The sequence below is a fragment of the Rhincodon typus genome, chromosome 20 (assembly GCF_021869965.1).
Source record: "Rhincodon typus isolate 14 chromosome 20, sRhiTyp1.1, whole genome shotgun sequence".
In the NCBI taxonomy this organism is placed as follows: Eukaryota; Metazoa; Chordata; class Chondrichthyes; order Orectolobiformes; family Rhincodontidae; genus Rhincodon; species Rhincodon typus.
Genome location: NC_063351.1, coordinates 15049080 through 15067207, shown reverse-complemented (window position 1 = coordinate 15067207; position 18128 = coordinate 15049080). Strand labels below are relative to the sequence as shown.

The 18128-nt window shown below is 39.8% G+C and overlaps 1 protein-coding gene across 1 annotated transcript in view; it reads right to left on the bottom strand.

The window, feature by feature from the left end:
• The window catches only part of LOC109936026 (myoferlin), a 194232-nt gene that overhangs the window by 86598 nt on the left and 89506 nt on the right, over window positions 1–18128 (bottom strand). Inside the window, exons 27-38 of the mRNA XM_048609170.1 lie at window positions 16721–16835; window positions 15540–15642; window positions 12652–12794; window positions 12115–12288; window positions 11166–11256; window positions 10080–10157; window positions 7245–7426; window positions 6983–7141; window positions 6275–6376; window positions 4913–5074; window positions 2842–3007; window positions 2464–2537 (exon numbers count right to left, since the gene is read on the bottom strand). Of these exons, the coding sequence (XP_048465127.1) occupies window positions 2464–2537; window positions 2842–3007; window positions 4913–5074; window positions 6275–6376; window positions 6983–7141; window positions 7245–7426; window positions 10080–10157; window positions 11166–11256; window positions 12115–12288; window positions 12652–12794; window positions 15540–15642; window positions 16721–16835 (1549 nt within the window). The remainder of the gene's footprint in view (window positions 1–2463; window positions 2538–2841; window positions 3008–4912; window positions 5075–6274; window positions 6377–6982; window positions 7142–7244; window positions 7427–10079; window positions 10158–11165; window positions 11257–12114; window positions 12289–12651; window positions 12795–15539; window positions 15643–16720; window positions 16836–18128) is intronic.

Genomic DNA, 18128 nt, shown 5'->3' with positions numbered 1-18128 from the left:
CTACCTGCTAACAGTCTGGGGATGAAGCCACTGACTGCAATCTTATCACTTTTGATCCAGAGATGAACTTCAGACCCAATACTTGTGCCTGTCCATTTTCATTGTCATGCTTCGGCCATCTCATCTACTGCTGAAACCCTCATTTAAATGTCTCTTGACTCAACTATTCCAATGAACTCCCAGCTACCTCCCACATTCTAGGCTCTTATCCTGAAGTTCAAACATTCTCTGCCTTTGTCTCAATTCACAGCAAGTTCCATTTGCACATCACTTCTGTGCTCAATGATTTACACTGGCTCAAAGAAAAGCAATATTAGGATTTTAAAATTCTCATGCTGGTTGTCAAATGCCTTCTGGGCCCCACCTCTTCATATCTCTGCTCTCACCTTCAGCTCTGTAACCTTCCAGAGATATTTGCACTTCAATTCTGCACATGCCTGATTTTAACCGATTGCAACTGAAAGCATTGCCACTAATAGTCATTGATCCCAACTCTGGAATATCATTAGCTCAGCTGGCTGGATGACTAGTTTGTAATGCAGGGTGATGGTTCAATTCCTACCCCATGAGGTTACCACAATGGCCCTGCCTTCTCAATCTTGCCTCTGGCCCAAGATGTGGTGACCCTCAGGTTAAACTTGGGTGTCTCTAATGAGAGCAGCCCCATGTTCTTATGGGACTACGGGGCAATTTTACCTCTCTCAAATCTTCATCTGGAATGCAGTACAAAAATCACTTGGGAGGGAAAAATGCAGGTTGATTGGAAGATTAATGAAGTACCTTTGACAGCTTAGAGGTTACAGCCCACCTTTCAGCCATGCAGGCCAGGAATGAGTTTGCATTGAATCTCTTAGTCAAGGCAGTAATACAAGCACAAGTGGCCATACTATCTTCAGGTTATGAAAAGTAAACAGAGGAAGGTCCATCGCTACTGGAAACACCATTGCCTGATGGCCCTGTCCTGCAGCAACACATCAAGATCTCCAGACTGGTGAGCTCAACTCTGCCAGTAACCTTCTGCACAAAACACACCAGCTGGTGCATTAAAGTCTCCATCTAAACCCTTTCACACCCTCTCCTACACCAAACCTCTACAGCCCAAGCTGCCAGTGCTTGCAATAGGGTGGGAATAGAATGAGAAGAAATATTATAAATGAATAAATGAAAAGTTAAAAAAATCAAAAACTGAGAAAAGAGGAGAATTAGATAGAACACCTACAACTTCAAAGCAAAGTTCAAGTACGTTATTTCTATTTCTAACACTGGAGTTTTCTTGCTTTAACAAAAAACAAAGGACAGGGTCAATCGGCAGGTTGTGAACAGAGAACAAAATGGCTAGCCCAGAAAGATGACGACTCCAAGCTACCAGCTGATACAACCTAAACCATTTTTAAAAATCAATCATTTTTCTAAATGCTGTTCAAATTTTAAACATTTTAACAGTTTGGAATTTAATTTTTTTGATACTCAAACAGCAAACAACTAGCTGGAAAAGCAGTTGTAAGCTGAAGCACATTCTAAGTACTTTAAGATGGGCCAGAGTGCTAGTTGTGATGCACTTTCATCAATCCAGACAGAGTGAACGCAGAAGAAGTCCATTGCAACAAAAAAGTTCATATTCTAATCCAGGAAATCAACAATTTCCAGTAGAAATTGCTAATCTGGCAGCCGGTTAATTATAAAACAAAAATCAATGTAGCAGATGCTAAATACTCCCATAATTTCATTTAACACACAGTGGGAGAATACAATTCAGTATAGCCACCTCAATCCCAAGTATTGTCATCTTTGTCTTTCTTTCCATACATACATGCAATGCTGATGGAGAAGCCATTTTGATGACTGCTTTGGTCATACTGTCTATAAACTGAAAGTTAGAATGCATTATGAGTGTTCCATCTAATGGTGGGGGGGTTGGTCAAAGTGATATTTTTAACCACACCACTCACTCAACCAAAGTTCTGAAATGTTTTCATCACCCATAAACATTATACAGATTCCACAGATTGCATAATGGATTTAGCAACACAACAGACAGCATTAGTGAATTAGAAATACACTTTGCAATCCACAGTTTACAGAAGATAAAGAGCACCCAGGCCACTGCATCCAATGGAAAGTCAACTTGGGTTTGTATCAAAAACAAAACATCCAAGCTCTTTCTCCAATTTATCAGCTGTGCAACATGATTTACCTTGCGATTTACATTAGGCATGGATTGCACTGCATTTGTGTGGATTATGAAGGATTACTAAATTTAAACAAATGACATCCTGCAACTTGCCATTACTTCAATCATCGCATCATCTTTTCAATTCACAAATAGGTTTTGATCCTGATGAAGCGGTGTCCTCCCAGGTAATGTGTTACTTCTTTGTGGGAAAAGTTAACTTCTTCAGATCATACTTCAAGTATCAATGCTCAATGGATTTTTAGGTCCATAAACAAAATGGCATACATTACCTGTGATTCAAGGAGAGGTTTTTGATTGTCTTCTATGTCAACGACACAGTCACGAGCATTTGAAAGCAGAGATGCTGTGAAAATTAAAAAGCAAATTGAAAACTACATCAGTCTACTAATAATCGTAGAAAGAGAGGTATTGCCATGACAACAGTGAACACATTTCAAATCAAGATAGGATACTTTTAAAGAGAAATTACTTCTAATGGCTCTCTCAACACCTCCACTTGAATCATGCGATTCGTAAATCTTAAAGCACTGGAGAACTCAGCCTGTGAATGATGCTACATTGATCCAAGTTAGTTCTCTATACCGAAGAGAAATTTCCCATTAAACACACGAGGTTGGAACTTCTAAGTAATGAAATTTGAAAAATACCTTTTGATTGCATTCCGACAGCCTGTCTTGCAGCATATGGATCAATCCGATATTCTTGCAGAGAATGAACTGTGCACTGCCCAACCACTGGCTTACGCCCAAAGGGTCTGTGGTCAATCACCTTTATGACAATAGGAGGGGTGTACATTTCTTCTTTTGGAAGCAGCTAGAACCAAAAATCAGAAATGTCAAGTCTACGGTTTTCTTATCTGGGCCATTCATTTGTACAAGTCTTCCATTTATTGATATCACTACTTCTTACGCAACACATTCAGTTTTGTATTAAAAAGTGGTCAAAGAATGAGAATTACGTTCAAGATAAGGTCGCACCATAAAATTTCACGCACTGAGTAATATCTTATTTGCACGGTATTTGTTCAGAGGTGTTATCAATTTTCTTAGACTTCATTCTGTAATCATACTGCATCAAATGTTGCTTGGAGAACTTGATTCTTGAAGGAAGATGAAAAACCATCAACTTCAAGCTTTGTGGACATTCCTTGCAGTGGTTTCTTTAAAAGTAATTTAAAGTCGACAATGGAAATTCTTTGTAAAGGAAGCTTCCTAGTAATCAAATGATAATTGCTTGCTTTTCTGCTTACTGGGGCTGTTCATGTGAACACCAACTAGCTGGGAGAGGCTCTTCGTTTATCTGGATAGAGGAAAGCTGGCTTAGAGCAAGCTGTCTAGCATATCTCTCCAGTTTCTCAAAAGAAGCTCCTCTACATCAGGATGAAATTGTTGTTTTGAAACAGTGTTTGGAAGAACAAAGATTGTATTTCCTGAGCAGGTTGTGTCTGGATGACTTTAGTCCAATTACTGACTTGACTAGAGGCCAGATCATAAAAGGCATAGAGACTTTGGCATATGCTAGGCTTTATCCTTTTGCCTTCAAGAATAATCCACTGGCCTGTGTATTTTTTTTCCCCCTCTTAAATTAAAAAGCCAAAATCTGCAGAGAGTTTTTTCCCCCTCTTTTCCTAGGGGTGCATGTGTTTTAAGCATTCTTATAGGGATAAGCATTTAATACTTCATTACTAGCTGTATATGTTAACAGATTATTGCATATTTATTCACTAAGTTTCGTACTGATGATTTAATCATGTTTATTAAAGAGACCAGATTGATGGATTTTTGTTTAAAATCTGATAAAGGCCACGGTACGTAAACTGTCATCGTAATAACCAGATGCAGTAGTTCTATTTTGATCCTATGGAGTAGAGGGACTTCAGGGATGGTACAATCTTCCAGATTCACTCATGACATAGTTCCTGATGGATGAGATTCAAAGTCTAACCCTTAACCCACGTAGTGTAAAACAGTTAAACATATAGACTTGGTTAAACCTCGTGTTGTAAATAACTTGCGTTTGAAATTTAATTCTTCTTGAACCTTTCTAAACAATTAAGAGAAATTCTAATTTCAGTGCATATAACCATAATTAATGGCCAGTTAGACAGGTCTTTTGTTCAAGCCTAGGACAAGCGTGAAATTGCTTGATAATTTTAGATTAAAGTTAATTTGGCACCCATGTAAACCTTCATGCCAAAGGTGATTAAAAAATAGGAACCTTAGCTCAATGAAATTGGACATGTAGTATTAAGATAAAGCCTAGTAAGCTTATTTGCCATTATAAAACTTGAAAAAGGAAAAGGAGTGTCAAGTAATTCAAAGTTGCTGTTTTGGTATGTTCGGAATATTAAATGTTAGCATAGTGTAGCAAACGCCTCTGTTTAAGCTGTATTAGCACTTAATGTCATGTCAGGTTTAAAATGACAAGCTTGAAGCATCTAGTTAGCCTATCCTAGCTTGCACAGTGCCAGAAGTAGTCCTAATATTGATCAGTTTCTAGAAATTCTTTAAATGCTGTAGAAATGGTACAACTGATTCTAATTTTAAAATTGACTGATAGTACATTAAGATACCAAATATTTTAATTCTCACATCCTAGCAAGATTTGTGTTAGTGTTTTTAAAAAGTGCACAAAGTATTGAAAAAGATTAAAAACAAACAGTAACAATTCAATAATATGAAGGAATTTAATGCAAAAATCAAAAATTCAAACACATACCACTTTCATAAAGAGAACAGAAGTGGGGAAATTAGGACACTTCTTAAGACTCTTGATCACTGCTGACTCCAAATACTCGCCACCACATTCTACAATGAGACTTGGGGATGTAACAGCAGCCAGTTGGTAGCTCTTCATGTTCCGCAAGCCCCACGTTAGTATCTACAACATTTTCATTAAAATACTTGGATGAACCTTATTCACACGGCTTTCGGTTTGAATCGGATATTACAAGTAATTTGTTCAACGGATAACTTACAAAATATCAAGTAGCTTAACAGACTAGACTTCATGACATTTATAATGGCAAGGCACAGTTCTTACTGCATAAAGCTGATACCAACTTCTGGTAGCGCATCCTGAGTTAAACTTTTAAATTCAGAAGCAGATGAGAGAGATAACATCTATACCATGGTCTGGTTACTGCAGTTTTCATCAATAGCTGTGTACTAGCATTAAATTTTTCACTATTCTCACTTTGAGAAAGGACCAAATCATTTCAACTGATCTCAAACCAGAAAGATCTGGATTTTCCCCAAAGGTCATAGAAAGCAATAATTACTGAACAGCTACTGTCGTCTGGAAGAAGTGGTTTGACAAGTGTGGAGTCTCATTCCTCAAAAATAAAAGCAAAGTCGTGGACTTTTGAAAAAGCAGCTCTCCTATTGATATTTCTCCCAATCCCATGTAAAACACAATACTTATTTATTTTTGTGTCCTGTGCAATGAATATCAAATACATTTTTTTAAAAATTGACTGTCAGCAGTGATTTTTTTAAAAAAAAAAAAAACTTGACCAGTTGAACAGATCACGGTTTCCAGGCGCCACAGAGCTCCTGGGGAGGGCAGTTAACTTGAACAGATAAAAAAGTCTCATGGGAAAATCTGTTAGGAGAACTTGGGCAATTGAACAGCAGGTAAAATGGTGACTCTTACCATCACCGTTCTCAGAAAAACCTCGGCCATAGCCAACCACTAATTTGCATCAGTAACTCAACTGGTGGGGATGCTTGGGTGGGGGTGGGGGGAGCTGTTCAGAGATTTTTGAAGGCAGCTAAACATCTATGGAGGAGTAGCACATTTCCACATGTAAGAACTGTCCCACAAGTGAAGAAATTGTTCAAGATTAGTTTGGGATTATGATCAGCATGGACTAGTTGGCTCAAAAAAAGGTGTTTCTCTGCTGTATGACTGAGTCTATTACATTTTATAATAATTGTCTCCAAAAGCAGAAGATTGTGGTCTAGAATATTAAATAGTAATATGTACCAGCAACATTGGTCAAGTTAATCATGGCCTCCACCACTTGCTAACCAAACCCTGCCCAAAGAATGAAGATGATCCAGAAGAAATGAGACTCACTTCAATTGCAGTAAGCTGCACAACTGGTCTAATCCCATGTGGCACCATGTATAGTACACCAGACCGGACTGGTGGAAGAATTGGTAAATTAGAACCATCAGGCTGTTGGAATAAGAAACAAGATAAAAGCACAATGAGTAAAAAGACAGCTTAAATGTAATTTTGTAGTAGTAAGACAGTCATCAGATCATTTCAAATAAATTGGTAATTCTTGTGAAGGCCTAGAGGACAAGATGCAGAACCCAACTAACTGTAGGGATGATTTGGAGAGGTTGGCAAGTAGTAAAACAGCAGACCAAGACCAAATGCCAGTCAGACAAGTTAGAGGCTTCAACTGGGATGGCAAAGCAGTTGCAAGGCAACAAAAGACATCTGATGAGCTATCAGAAATATTCCTGAATTGGCCATTTTCAGTAAAAGGCACTTTTTTTGAACATGCTACTCGGATGGATAATGTGGTGGATAGAACAAGGGAGTCCACAGGTTTGATTAACTAGCCCCAGTGTAAACACGTGATCCAAACAAAATTCAGATGCATTTGCAGATGATGCAATACAAATAGGTTAGCAATATTTCCTGTCTCAGTAACAGGAGCAGTGCAAAGACAAAGCCAAATGAATTATTTAATTTCATGCATAAGCACATTACTTTCAGTGCTGGGGAATGCCACAAGTTAGTATAGCAAAGTGTAACAATCATATACTTTACTTTGTCTTTCATTATTAGCTCAGCAGCAACAAGGAGCTCTCCAGATTTCTTTTTCCCATTCTTTATTGGATACCAGAGGAGCTTGGGAACCATGTCTGTTTCTGGATTTAGCTTCACCATTGGAGGACAGGTACATCTGCCTAAAAATTCATCTTTCCCCTGTACAGAACAAGCTTCATGTTAAATTTGTTAACATCGTCCACTTCTCCTTTGACAGGCTATAAATTCAACGTAATCAAACCAAACATGAACAAATACATACAACTTGATCTTCATCATATATTTCAATCACCACATTTGGTGGGTTTTTAATTAATGTTTCAGGACTGCCGTAGATATCAATGTCATTGAAGATCAGGGTCTGGTCCCAGGTTGGGTTCAGTGTGGATTTAATAACTTCAGTTGTCTTGCTTTGATGGAGAAATGAAACATGAGCATATGGATCTGAAAAATCAAGTAACATTTGCTAATCAAGTAAATTACAGTCCAATTTTGAATCATTACATACAGCAAGCAAACTCCAATACAGAAAGGCAAGGGTTGGGGGGGCAGGGGGAAGGTGGGGAACAGTTTCATTATAGGCTGCGATTTTACTGTTTCCCAGGTTGCAGACTCCTTAAAATGTTGAATTACGAATATCAGCCCCCATGGAGGAGAAGCCTACAGAAAAAAGCTAAAGATACCACAAGCCATTAAAAGTAAACATGCAGGTGGAATTTGTGCAATATTGACCAAAATCAATATAAATAGCTATACAATTGAAAAGATAATTTTCTTAATATTTCATAAGCAACAAAATTGATGCATGGAATGGTAGAGTTCATTGCTGATTTCTGAACACCACACAGCCTTCACCCACTGCACTGTCTCACTGCAGAGAAACAGTGACAATCCCTCAACAGCAATGCTGTGATCAAGAGTGCAGGACAAGGAAACAAACAAACAGCAAAAAGTTGAGTCCTTATTGTTATCCAGTAGCTTGAATAACGAAGTGCCTTTGTGTGGAATTGGATTGAAGACATGGCCAGGATTGGTTGGTTTATTATTCTCATACTAGTGAGTAAAAAAGTTTGCTGACAACTTACTTTTAAAGATACCATGAAGAGTGGTCACTTAGGGCAGATACCACATCCAAACAATAGAAAAATAAAAGACATGGAAGGATTTTCCCCAAAATGGTTTTACTATTCCTACAATAAAAAAGGGGCAACCGCCTGCATCAGACTGGAATGGAGAAGATTTCCACATACGGGGATATTCAATTTTGGAGCAATGGCATCAAATATCTGCCTGCGGATGTGCTAGTCTAGCTGGTATGATAGGGGACAACTACTCCATACAGGTCCTCAGCTGACATTTGTTGGGAACATTGAAGGATTATACCCCAACTGGCTCTCCAACACTCAACTGTGGCAATTACTTAGGATTATCAAAATGAAATTTGGCTCACTGCCAGTTTTTGGAACACCATGTTGAACGCAGAGTTGTGAACATCATTATCTTAAATGCCATACCAGTGTTTAGTTGACACAGATGTGGTGCTCCAGTTGTATGGTTCTTGTGCTAACAGTTACAATCACATCTCACCCCTCTACCTGTTGTATTGTGTATAGTGATTTGTCAACTTACAACAGCTATCGCTCTAGCGGTCATCTCTACCTGTTTGTTTCGAGCATGCATACGCAAAATGATTTCATTTTTGCAATGTGAACAGTGGTTTCCCCACTCGGTGTGCCTTCTTCTATTTGGCATTAATATGTCTTCCACTATGTGTGTCTTGCCCCATGTCTACACTTGTTCAGTCCTATGTATGGACTGCACAACGCAAGCCCTGTTTGCTCTGTCACAATCTACTCTAGCTGACAATTCATAACCTTACCTCTTCTGAGTGTACGTTTGCCATCTCTCAAATGGGTGTGCTTTTGCATCACTTATTCAATACAAATTTGTCTCTAAATTAACTGTTAGAGATAGCAAGAACTGCAGATGCTGGAGTCAGAAATAACAATGTGGAGCTGGAGGAACACAGCAGGCCAGGCATCAGAGAAGGGAAGTGGACGTTCCGGGTTAGGACCCTTCTTCAGAAACGAAGAAGGGTCTGACCCAAAGCGTCAACTTCCCTGCTCCTGATGCGGTGGCCTGCTGTGTTCCTCCAGCTCCACACTATCTCTAATTAGCTGTTCCTTTAATTGCACAGTTAAAGTTGGGGGAAGAGAGAAACAGCACCCCACAAGACCTTGGCCAAGCAGAGTCAACTTTCCATTCATTCAGCAACACTTGGCTATTGAAGTAAGCGGTTCAGATCATTTGAAACTTGAAATTCTTGCATTTGTCATAGGGAGCATGGAAGCACAGTAGCTAGCACTGCCGCTGCCTCGCAACACCAGGGACTCTGGCTCAATTCCAGCCTTGGGTGAGTGTGTATGTGGGGTTTTCCTCCAGGTGCTCTGGTTTCCTACCAGAGTCCAAAGATGTGGGAGTTAGATGGATTGGCTATATTGAAATTGCCCATATTTTGCAGGGATATACAGGCTAGGTGGGTTAGCCATGGGAAATGCAGGGTTACAGGGACGGGATGGGCCGAGGGGTGGTCCAGGTGGGATGCTCTTCAGAGGGTTGGTATCGACTAAATAGGCCAAATGGCCCACTTTCACACTGTAGAGAAGCTAGGATTCTATGAAGTGCAACACAAAAAGCTTCAGTAATGTCTCTTTTCAGCAATATCTGCAGTACCTTGGAATAAAAAAGGACAACTTCACAGGCTTTAAAATCAAATCAAATCTTTGAAAAGAAGCCTAAATTGCAAGGATGAGGAGGAAGTGTTAAAAATGTTCTCCAAAGCTCTGGTTGAACTACCACATTTTCACCTTTTACTCAATATTTTATCACAGTATTCACTTTTCTGGCAGAAAAAAGTGCTGCAATTAAAATAAATTTTGCAGCAAATTTATTGAGTAAAAAAAGACCAGAGTTCTTCAAACTGACAGCTCTGAATAGAATGGCCGCATAAAACGGTCAGTATGTTACATACAAAAATATAATTCAGTAGTGACAATATCATTAATAAACCTCAGAATGAAGTTTCGTGAGCACATACCTGAAAAACTATCTTTGTCCATGGAAATTATGGCTCTTGCTTGATAAATGTAGCAACGGAGGTGATAGATTGCAGGGCCTGAAACAAAATACCAACTTTAACAAAAGGATACACTTCTTATACTCCCAAACCTCCAGTGTGAAGTGTTAACCTAAATGTAAGAGGCCCAATGGACATCCAAAGTGGGAAGAACTAAAAAGCCTCTCTACCAAGGCAACCCAATATGGGTACCTCCACTGTCAGCTAAATGCCCAGCTCCAGACTCAGGCTACATGAACTGGAAAGATAAACTGAACTAATAAATGTATTATAGTTACTCTTTTTAAAAAGATGGGAGGTTAGTGTCTCCTACACTAGCAAGTTTTGGCTATCATTGATTGCCCCAGAGAAAATGGTGAGCTGCCTTCTTAGACTGTTGCAGTCCATGCAAGGTAGGAAGGGATTTCCAGTGTTTTGATCCAGGTACAGCAAAAAGGAATGGTGATATAGTTCCAAGTCAGGACGGTGTGGGGCTTGGAAGAGAATGCCTGGTGGTGGTGTGCCTGGCAGAGTTGTTATCCAAGCGTATACACCGGTTACAAAAACGTATTCCTGAAAGTATGCATCAGCTTTGGGAAATGTTAACTCCAACAGGAATCCTTCGTCATAAATCAACAGTCAATTCCAAGATGACATTTCTCCAACAACATTTACATAAATTGAAGAGCAAGCACAAAAATGGAAAGCCCAGTGCTAAAATATACTCCATTATCAGGGTAATGACAGCAGCACTAAAAAAGTTAGTACCTATTGGGCCAAACAGTGAAGACAGATTTCTGTGCAACAGTACAGCAACTTTGACAGTTTGGTGGTGGTGGTGGGTGTGGGGGGGCGCGGTGAGGTGGGGAGGTGGTGGGAAAGCACGTTGGGTGGGTTGGTTGTGGGAAGGGAAAGATGGGCTGGCCGTACGATGGGGAAGTAAGTCATTAGTTATGTATAATTACCAAGACAGATCAGTTTGGACTACTTTGCACCACTAACAGTGGAAGATACTGTCTATGGCACTATAGCCATACATCAAGAACTGTACTGTAAAGTTTTACTTACGGTCAAACACACAGGAGATCGTCGGAGCACTTGCCCCAAAAATAGAGTCTGCAGTTGGCGATTTGTCACCATCCTCACCCGAAGTCAGAGCCTTAAGAAACAGAAACCACGAAATTTGTCTAGTCACTTTCATCCCTATCTGGGTAGCTTCATTCCATTGCCACACCACAGAAAGCAAACAAGTTTCAATTTTCAGTTGTCACATTCAGCATTATGCCACTTTAATCAAGCAGATACAAATGGGGCTAGTGCACACATTGGGACATCATTGCTGTTGTTTCATATCAGGGCTGACATCAGTGAGCAGGAGAACAGCTGAAATAATTGGGAGACATGTCCTTTGTGTATTGTTAAAATTTCTTTCCTTAAATTCACAGATACAAAATGGAAAACATTACAGCTTTTTTAAAAAAAAAATACTGTTGAGAGAAGTCCCACAAAACCCAGCTACAGCAGTGACATTTGTTGCAATAGGAAACCAATTCCCTTCAGATTGTTGTATTTAGAGTTACCTTTTTGAAAATATAATTACAATGTCAAAAGATACTACTGGACTGGAATCTGCACATTTGTGGCAACACAAAGACAAATGTCCACCCACAAATCTTGAAATATATCAATACTACCTACAGATGAACAGCATAAACAGTGTAATGGCTGTGAAGCAATATAATCATCTTGCTGCACAGATCAGATCCTGTGTTTCCTTTAAAAATCCAATTGTGGGGTGTTTGGATTATAGTATTGACGCAACACCACACAAAATAAAGTACAAAACTGTCTTCCCTTAAAATCACCACTAATTAACAGACTGAAAGGTCAACTTTTGTAATGAGGCAAGTCCCTGATTTAGTGATATGCTGTAATTTAAGTGATTACATAAGCTTACAAGTTTCAGAGACAGAAGCTATCACCTCATTTTAGTAAAAAGAAATTCTTGCTTACTTACAAGGGCACCTTCGAGTTTGAAGACTGCAGCAGCTCCAAGTCGTTCAGATGGGGCCATTTTTCTTCTCCATCTTCTGCGTCGGTAAGTATCTGATTTCCGCTGCTTTAGGTGAAAGTTCCAACCAATCAGAGAAGCGTATTCCCATCCTTCCAAATCCTGGCCAGGTGTTTGACTCTGAAAGCCAGAAGAAAGTAAAGCAAAAAAAAAAGCAGAGACTGACACTTAGATCAATAATATTTACACCGTGCCTATAATCTCATTGTGTTTTTCAGCTTTAATTAACAGTTTGCACAAGGACTTAGAGACAGAATCTATAACTGGTCACTAAACTACATGAATAGACAAGTTAGAGGTTGCTTTCTCTCTCACCACCTGTAATTACCAATCGTAGGTTGGAAATGGATTTAAATGGGAGGCATTTTACAATGTATTGTATCTGCGACTCAAGATTACTTCCATACCACTTCATGACAAATAGTTTTGACATTGCTCTACCTGCTGCAACTGTTAAAAGTCCACACGTACTGTCAAACATACCTTTACGGGTTGGACTGTTTGCTGATCGTCTTTCTTGCGCCTTCTCACCCAGCGCCTGCGCCTATGGGTGTGGTACATTTTCTCTGTCGAGACCCAAGATTTGGGTTTGTCATCCGGGGGTACCGTTATTCCATACTCCCAGCCTGTAGTATAAAGATAGGATGAAAAAGGGTTAGTAAAAACTAAGATTTTAAAATTCACTGTTTGAAGCACTGTCAAATTACCAATGCTAAAATAAAGCATTTTATACCATATTACTTAACAGCCACCACCCCCCCCACCACAATGTTCACCAGTGTTTGAGTATTAGGAGTGAGAAACTCTACAGATTGTGTACCCCACTGCTCCTCATTATGAAACAGCGCAGGTAATAAAATGCAAGTTGATTGGGAACAGCATTTTGGACCAGGGCCAAGCCGGTGATTTATGTTACCAACTTGAGAAAAGCTCTACTTTGGTTTTTACATTCCACTGTCCGAAGGGAGACATCTTCGATTGAGAGTCTTGTTTTCATAGAATCCCTACAGTGTGGAAGCAGGCCATTCAGCCCATCAAGTCCACACCAACCCTCTGAACAGCATCCCACCCAGACCCATCTCCCTACCCTATCCTTGTAACCCTGCATCTCCCATGGCTACTCCACCTGGAGATTCTTGGACACTATGGGCAATTTCCTGTGGCCAATCCACCTAGCCTGCACATCTTTGGACTGCAGGAAGAAACTAGAGCACCCAGAGGAAACCCACACAGACATGGGGAGAATGTGCAAACCCCACAGACAGATGGTGACCTGAGAGGGGACTCAAACCCAGTCCCTGGTGCTGTGAGGCAGCAGTGCTAACCACTGAGCACTGTCCCAACCCTTTTAAAAGATAAGGCTGAACAGAGTTGAGTGGAGCTCTATGACAATAACTGGAACTCAATACAACAGGGCTCAGTTAGTGCCAGGGCACTGCTGGTAACTTCTGATGTGCCCAGCAAGGGGCAACTTTCAGAAAACTGCCCAGATTTGCTCTGGCTAACAAGTTATACTTTGTGACAGACTAGAGAAGCCGTTATTGTTTTCATAGGGTGGGGGAAGATTTATTTCAGTAGTATTTATCCTGAAAATGATGACTACGTGGAACTCACTATCACAGTGTGAAGTGAATTGTAGAGATGCACTTAAGGTGAAGTTTGATAAGCATATCAAGGAGGGGGAAAGCAGGGGTTTGTGATGATGGTATAAAATGGAGGAAGAGAGAGAGGGAGGGAGCGTGAACCAAGTGCTGGCAGTGACTGGTTGGGCTAAAGTGACCTGTTTCTACATTGGATCTCGTATGTATTCAGAATGAAAAAGTGTTTGGATTGTTTAAATAGCAGAAAATTGGTAGCATGCCAGTAGCCAGGAGAATAAATCTGCAAGAATTATAAGCAGCAAGCTGGAAGACATTTTCACCCCCAAAAACAGCAAGTCATAATTAGGAATGCGTTGCCTGAAAAAGGATGAAAGGTATTCAACGGCAACTTGCAAAAGGGAATTTGAATATATAGTCAGGTTAAAAAAGGAAAACCCATCATAAAAAGAAGTCGGTGAAAAGTGGGGTAACCAAATGGCTATTCCAAAAGCTAGCACAGACAGACACAATCAAGTGAATGGACTTTCTCTGCTGTAATACTGTATGAAGTGAATGAGCCAAAAGTACAATTAAACTGCTGTCATGATGCAAACTGCCAGACTTTCAGCCTTACTGGTAAGCTAATTCCATTTAACTGTATTTACAACTTAGTAAAAATGAGGATTATAACCAAAATCTTGTCAAGTAACAAAAATTTACACCAAATCCCAGATGTGCTGCAATACAAGAGAAGCATCAATCTTCAACAGCACCTTAGATTCAGTGAATTTCTTCATCCTGTCATCTTTCCTATGACAACTCAGATTGGATACAAGTCTAGATCAGCTTTAGATGGTTATCATTTGGCCCATGCAATTTAGGTGAACAATTCAGTTCATCTCACTCTTACCTATATTTGTGTGATTTTTTTCCAAGTAATTATCTAATTCCCTTTTCAAACACTACCTATTCTATTTAGTCCCTTTCAGGCAGTACATTCAAAATGCTAATAATCTGTTTTGTGATAAAACTGCCTCTGGATCTTTTACTAATTATCTTAAGTCTGTTCTCTCCAGTCATCATCCCTTCAGCAATTATTAACAGTTTCCCATTACTCACTCAAAGCTTCCACAATTTTAAACACCTCTTTCAAATCTGCAAGCTCTTTGCATTAAAGGAGAGCCATTCTAGATTCTCCACAAAACAGCAAATTTTATGTTCCTGAAACAATTCTGGTAAATTGCTTCCATATCATTTTCAAAACTTCATCCTGAATAAAATGGGGACTCAATTTGTCAATACTCAAAACAGAAGCCAAATTAATGCACTATAAGTTTCACATACCTTCCTGGCCTTTGTATTCTACGCCTCTACTTTAAGGCCATGATCCAAAACATTCAATTAAGTGCTTTGCTAACTTGTCTTGCCACCTTCAAACTACTTGTGCACAAGCAACCCGTGTCTGTCCCTTCCTGCACCGACTAATATTGTACTATTTGGCTTGCACTCTTTCCTCACTCTTCCTACCAGTGTGTTTTCCATCGTGTTTCTAAACTGAATTTTATTTGCGGTCTATTCACTCCACCAGTTTGTCGACATCCTGAAGTCTATGACCACCTTCCTTTGTTTATTGCAGCTGACCCAAAACGTTGAAAATGGTAACCTGTATCCCTATCCCAAGGGCAAATAAAATGATCAAAATCAAAAACAAACTGTTGCTTCTTCAAGTCGGATGGCAGTAGAACAAACACTAAAAAACAACAGCTGTTATTTATTGGAAAAAATAATCACCGTGTTCATCCACAGCTCGATTGACATCATATTCCCAATCATCCAACCAATTCCAGCCTGGTGGACACTCAATCTCCTCTTTTGAGGAACTCTTTTCACCATTCTATGACAGAAGCAAATAAAAAGGACATTTTTATGGAACTTTTAACTAAGTAGGCTTAGATATTGTTAGCTTGTTATCTACACAGTTTGTACACTGACTTCAAGTTAGGGGTCTGCAACTAATTGAAAACCAAAAATGGTTAGATAGCCAGATACAAATTGCATCAGGATCTGGTTTTCCAGAGCTTAGTTCAGCAATGATCAACTTGGGAATTTAAAGTTGCAGTTTGTAATTCACCAAATGGCACACTGAAACATAATGGAGCAGGAGCTTCCTGATTGATCGCTAATACTGCAAAAATACATTGAATGCAAGTATTCAGGCACAACCATAACACTTTGTATTTCTGGGACAGCTGTTATGCTAATAATGCCACAAGGTGGTGCAATACCTTTAGCTCACAAACCTGTAATATATAGGTTTTGCTGAAAACAATGCCAGCACTACACTGTCAAACAACCATAAAAAGTTTAAGTATCTGTAAAACATTAAAGCTACACCAGAGGCATAGGGAGCAGGTCAGCTTTATTAAAAGTGGGTTATGAACACTGTCTGTGCCATTTGGAAGCTTAAACTAGACTGGTAGGATTTCCAGCATCACTACAAAGATGGCAATACAACATTTAAAATCCAATCAAAATACACAGACTTCAGCTCAGCTGAGCACTTTCAGGTTCAAATCCAACTCCAGGACAGTATTGCACTGTCAAATGTGCAATCTTTCAGACAAAATCAATCCACATCCCATCTGCTTACTCTGGTGTACCAGGGGATCTTTTTCATACAATGCGAGTGAAAAACAGGGGAGTTATCCCTAGCTAATATTAATCTCAATTCAGAATGATGATCTGGACATTACCCCACTGCTGTTGGAGTTTGCTGCATGCAAATTGGCTATTGTGTTTCCTACACTGCAACAGTGAGGCAATTCAAAACTACATCATTGGCTGTAAAGTACTTGGAGACAAAAACAATCACACCCCTGGCTTCCAGCTTCCTCAATTTAATGATCTATTCCACACAGAAGTGAACAGTAACAGAAAAAAAAAGGAGAATATTTTGATCCTGCAGTACGCACCAGATCAGTGTAAGGCTCCTCTGCAACTTTCCACTCAGCTCCAGGGTAGCGGGAGTTATTTTCATAAACTTCATCAATAAATTCTGTGTGACCAGCATCAGCTTCTGTTAGCAAACTATTAACATAAATAAAAATGAACTAAGTTATGATGTAACATGGTATTTAGTTTGCTAAATGAAAGCCTTCTGCATAATCTTCTTATCCACAAGGACGAGGACGACACCAGAATCTTGCTGCTTCCCTATCTCTGCCTGAAAAGGAGCTCTGGGCAGAAAAGGCCCAAGCTTGACCATCCCTCTTGGCTGCCAATTGAGGACCAGGGCATCATCTGGCCTGGGTCACAATTACACCAGCTCCAGGCATGACTGGAAAATGTTGGCCGAGCTGGCTGGTTAGCCAGCTCAGCCAAGCTGTTAGTTTGAAGAGGGTTGGGTGGGCGTTGGTGTCAGAAGAGAGTGTTATGCATGCAGGGAAAAAAAAAGAAACAGACAAGGACTGGATCTAGAGGAGATGGCTGCTGACAGCTATCCTCCAATCTCCAACCGCAGGTGCATCCCCAAATAACATTTGGCTCTCCTGTCAGCAATCCTTCATCCCAAGAATCCTGACCAAATGAATGAGACACTCCTGGTACCAGTGAGTGGCAACGGCAGCTAGAATGGATATCATTCCTGTTCACGAAGTACTTTCACCCAGGCTAAGGGAACAAGAACCAAAGAACTGTGGATGCTGTAAATCAGGAACAAAAACAAAAACAAAAACAGGGAGGTTGCTGGCAGTTCTAAGGGTCAATGGACCCGAAACATTAATTCTGATATTTTCTTCCCAGATGCTGCCAGACCTGCTGAGCTTTTCCAGCAACTTTGTTTTTGTTTCAAGGGAATATGAGAATGGTTCAAAAAGTCCATTAAGAGCTGGTGCTATATCAAGGCAAACTCACTGAAGTTGAAAGATATCCCAAAGAACTGACCTGGCGCAATTTGTTTCAAATTTCAACTAAAATCAATTCTGGTTAAATACAGCAAAGGAGTCAGTAGGATTCAGAGGTGCTGGGTGGGGAAAGAGTGGAGCAGATATCAGAAGCTAGACAAAGAGACCCGAATTTTCCACCAGACAGTGGGAGAGTACGTCAGCTTCTGGTTAGATCAGAGTGGAATTTTCCACTGCTCATCACAATTGTGGAAGTGAGTCAAACAATAACAAAAAAAAACACAACTTGGTCAAAACATTCAAAAGAGAATGAGCTAGATCCATTATTTTGTCCTCTATTTACACGGTTATTTTGGAATTAAAACTTCCAGTTTTTATTCGATGGAAGAACTTTTTTTCAAGTTTCTACAACACGACAAAATAATAGGATGGGGGAAGTGGGGAACCGTGGCACTTAGTTAGAATCAGCACCAGTAAA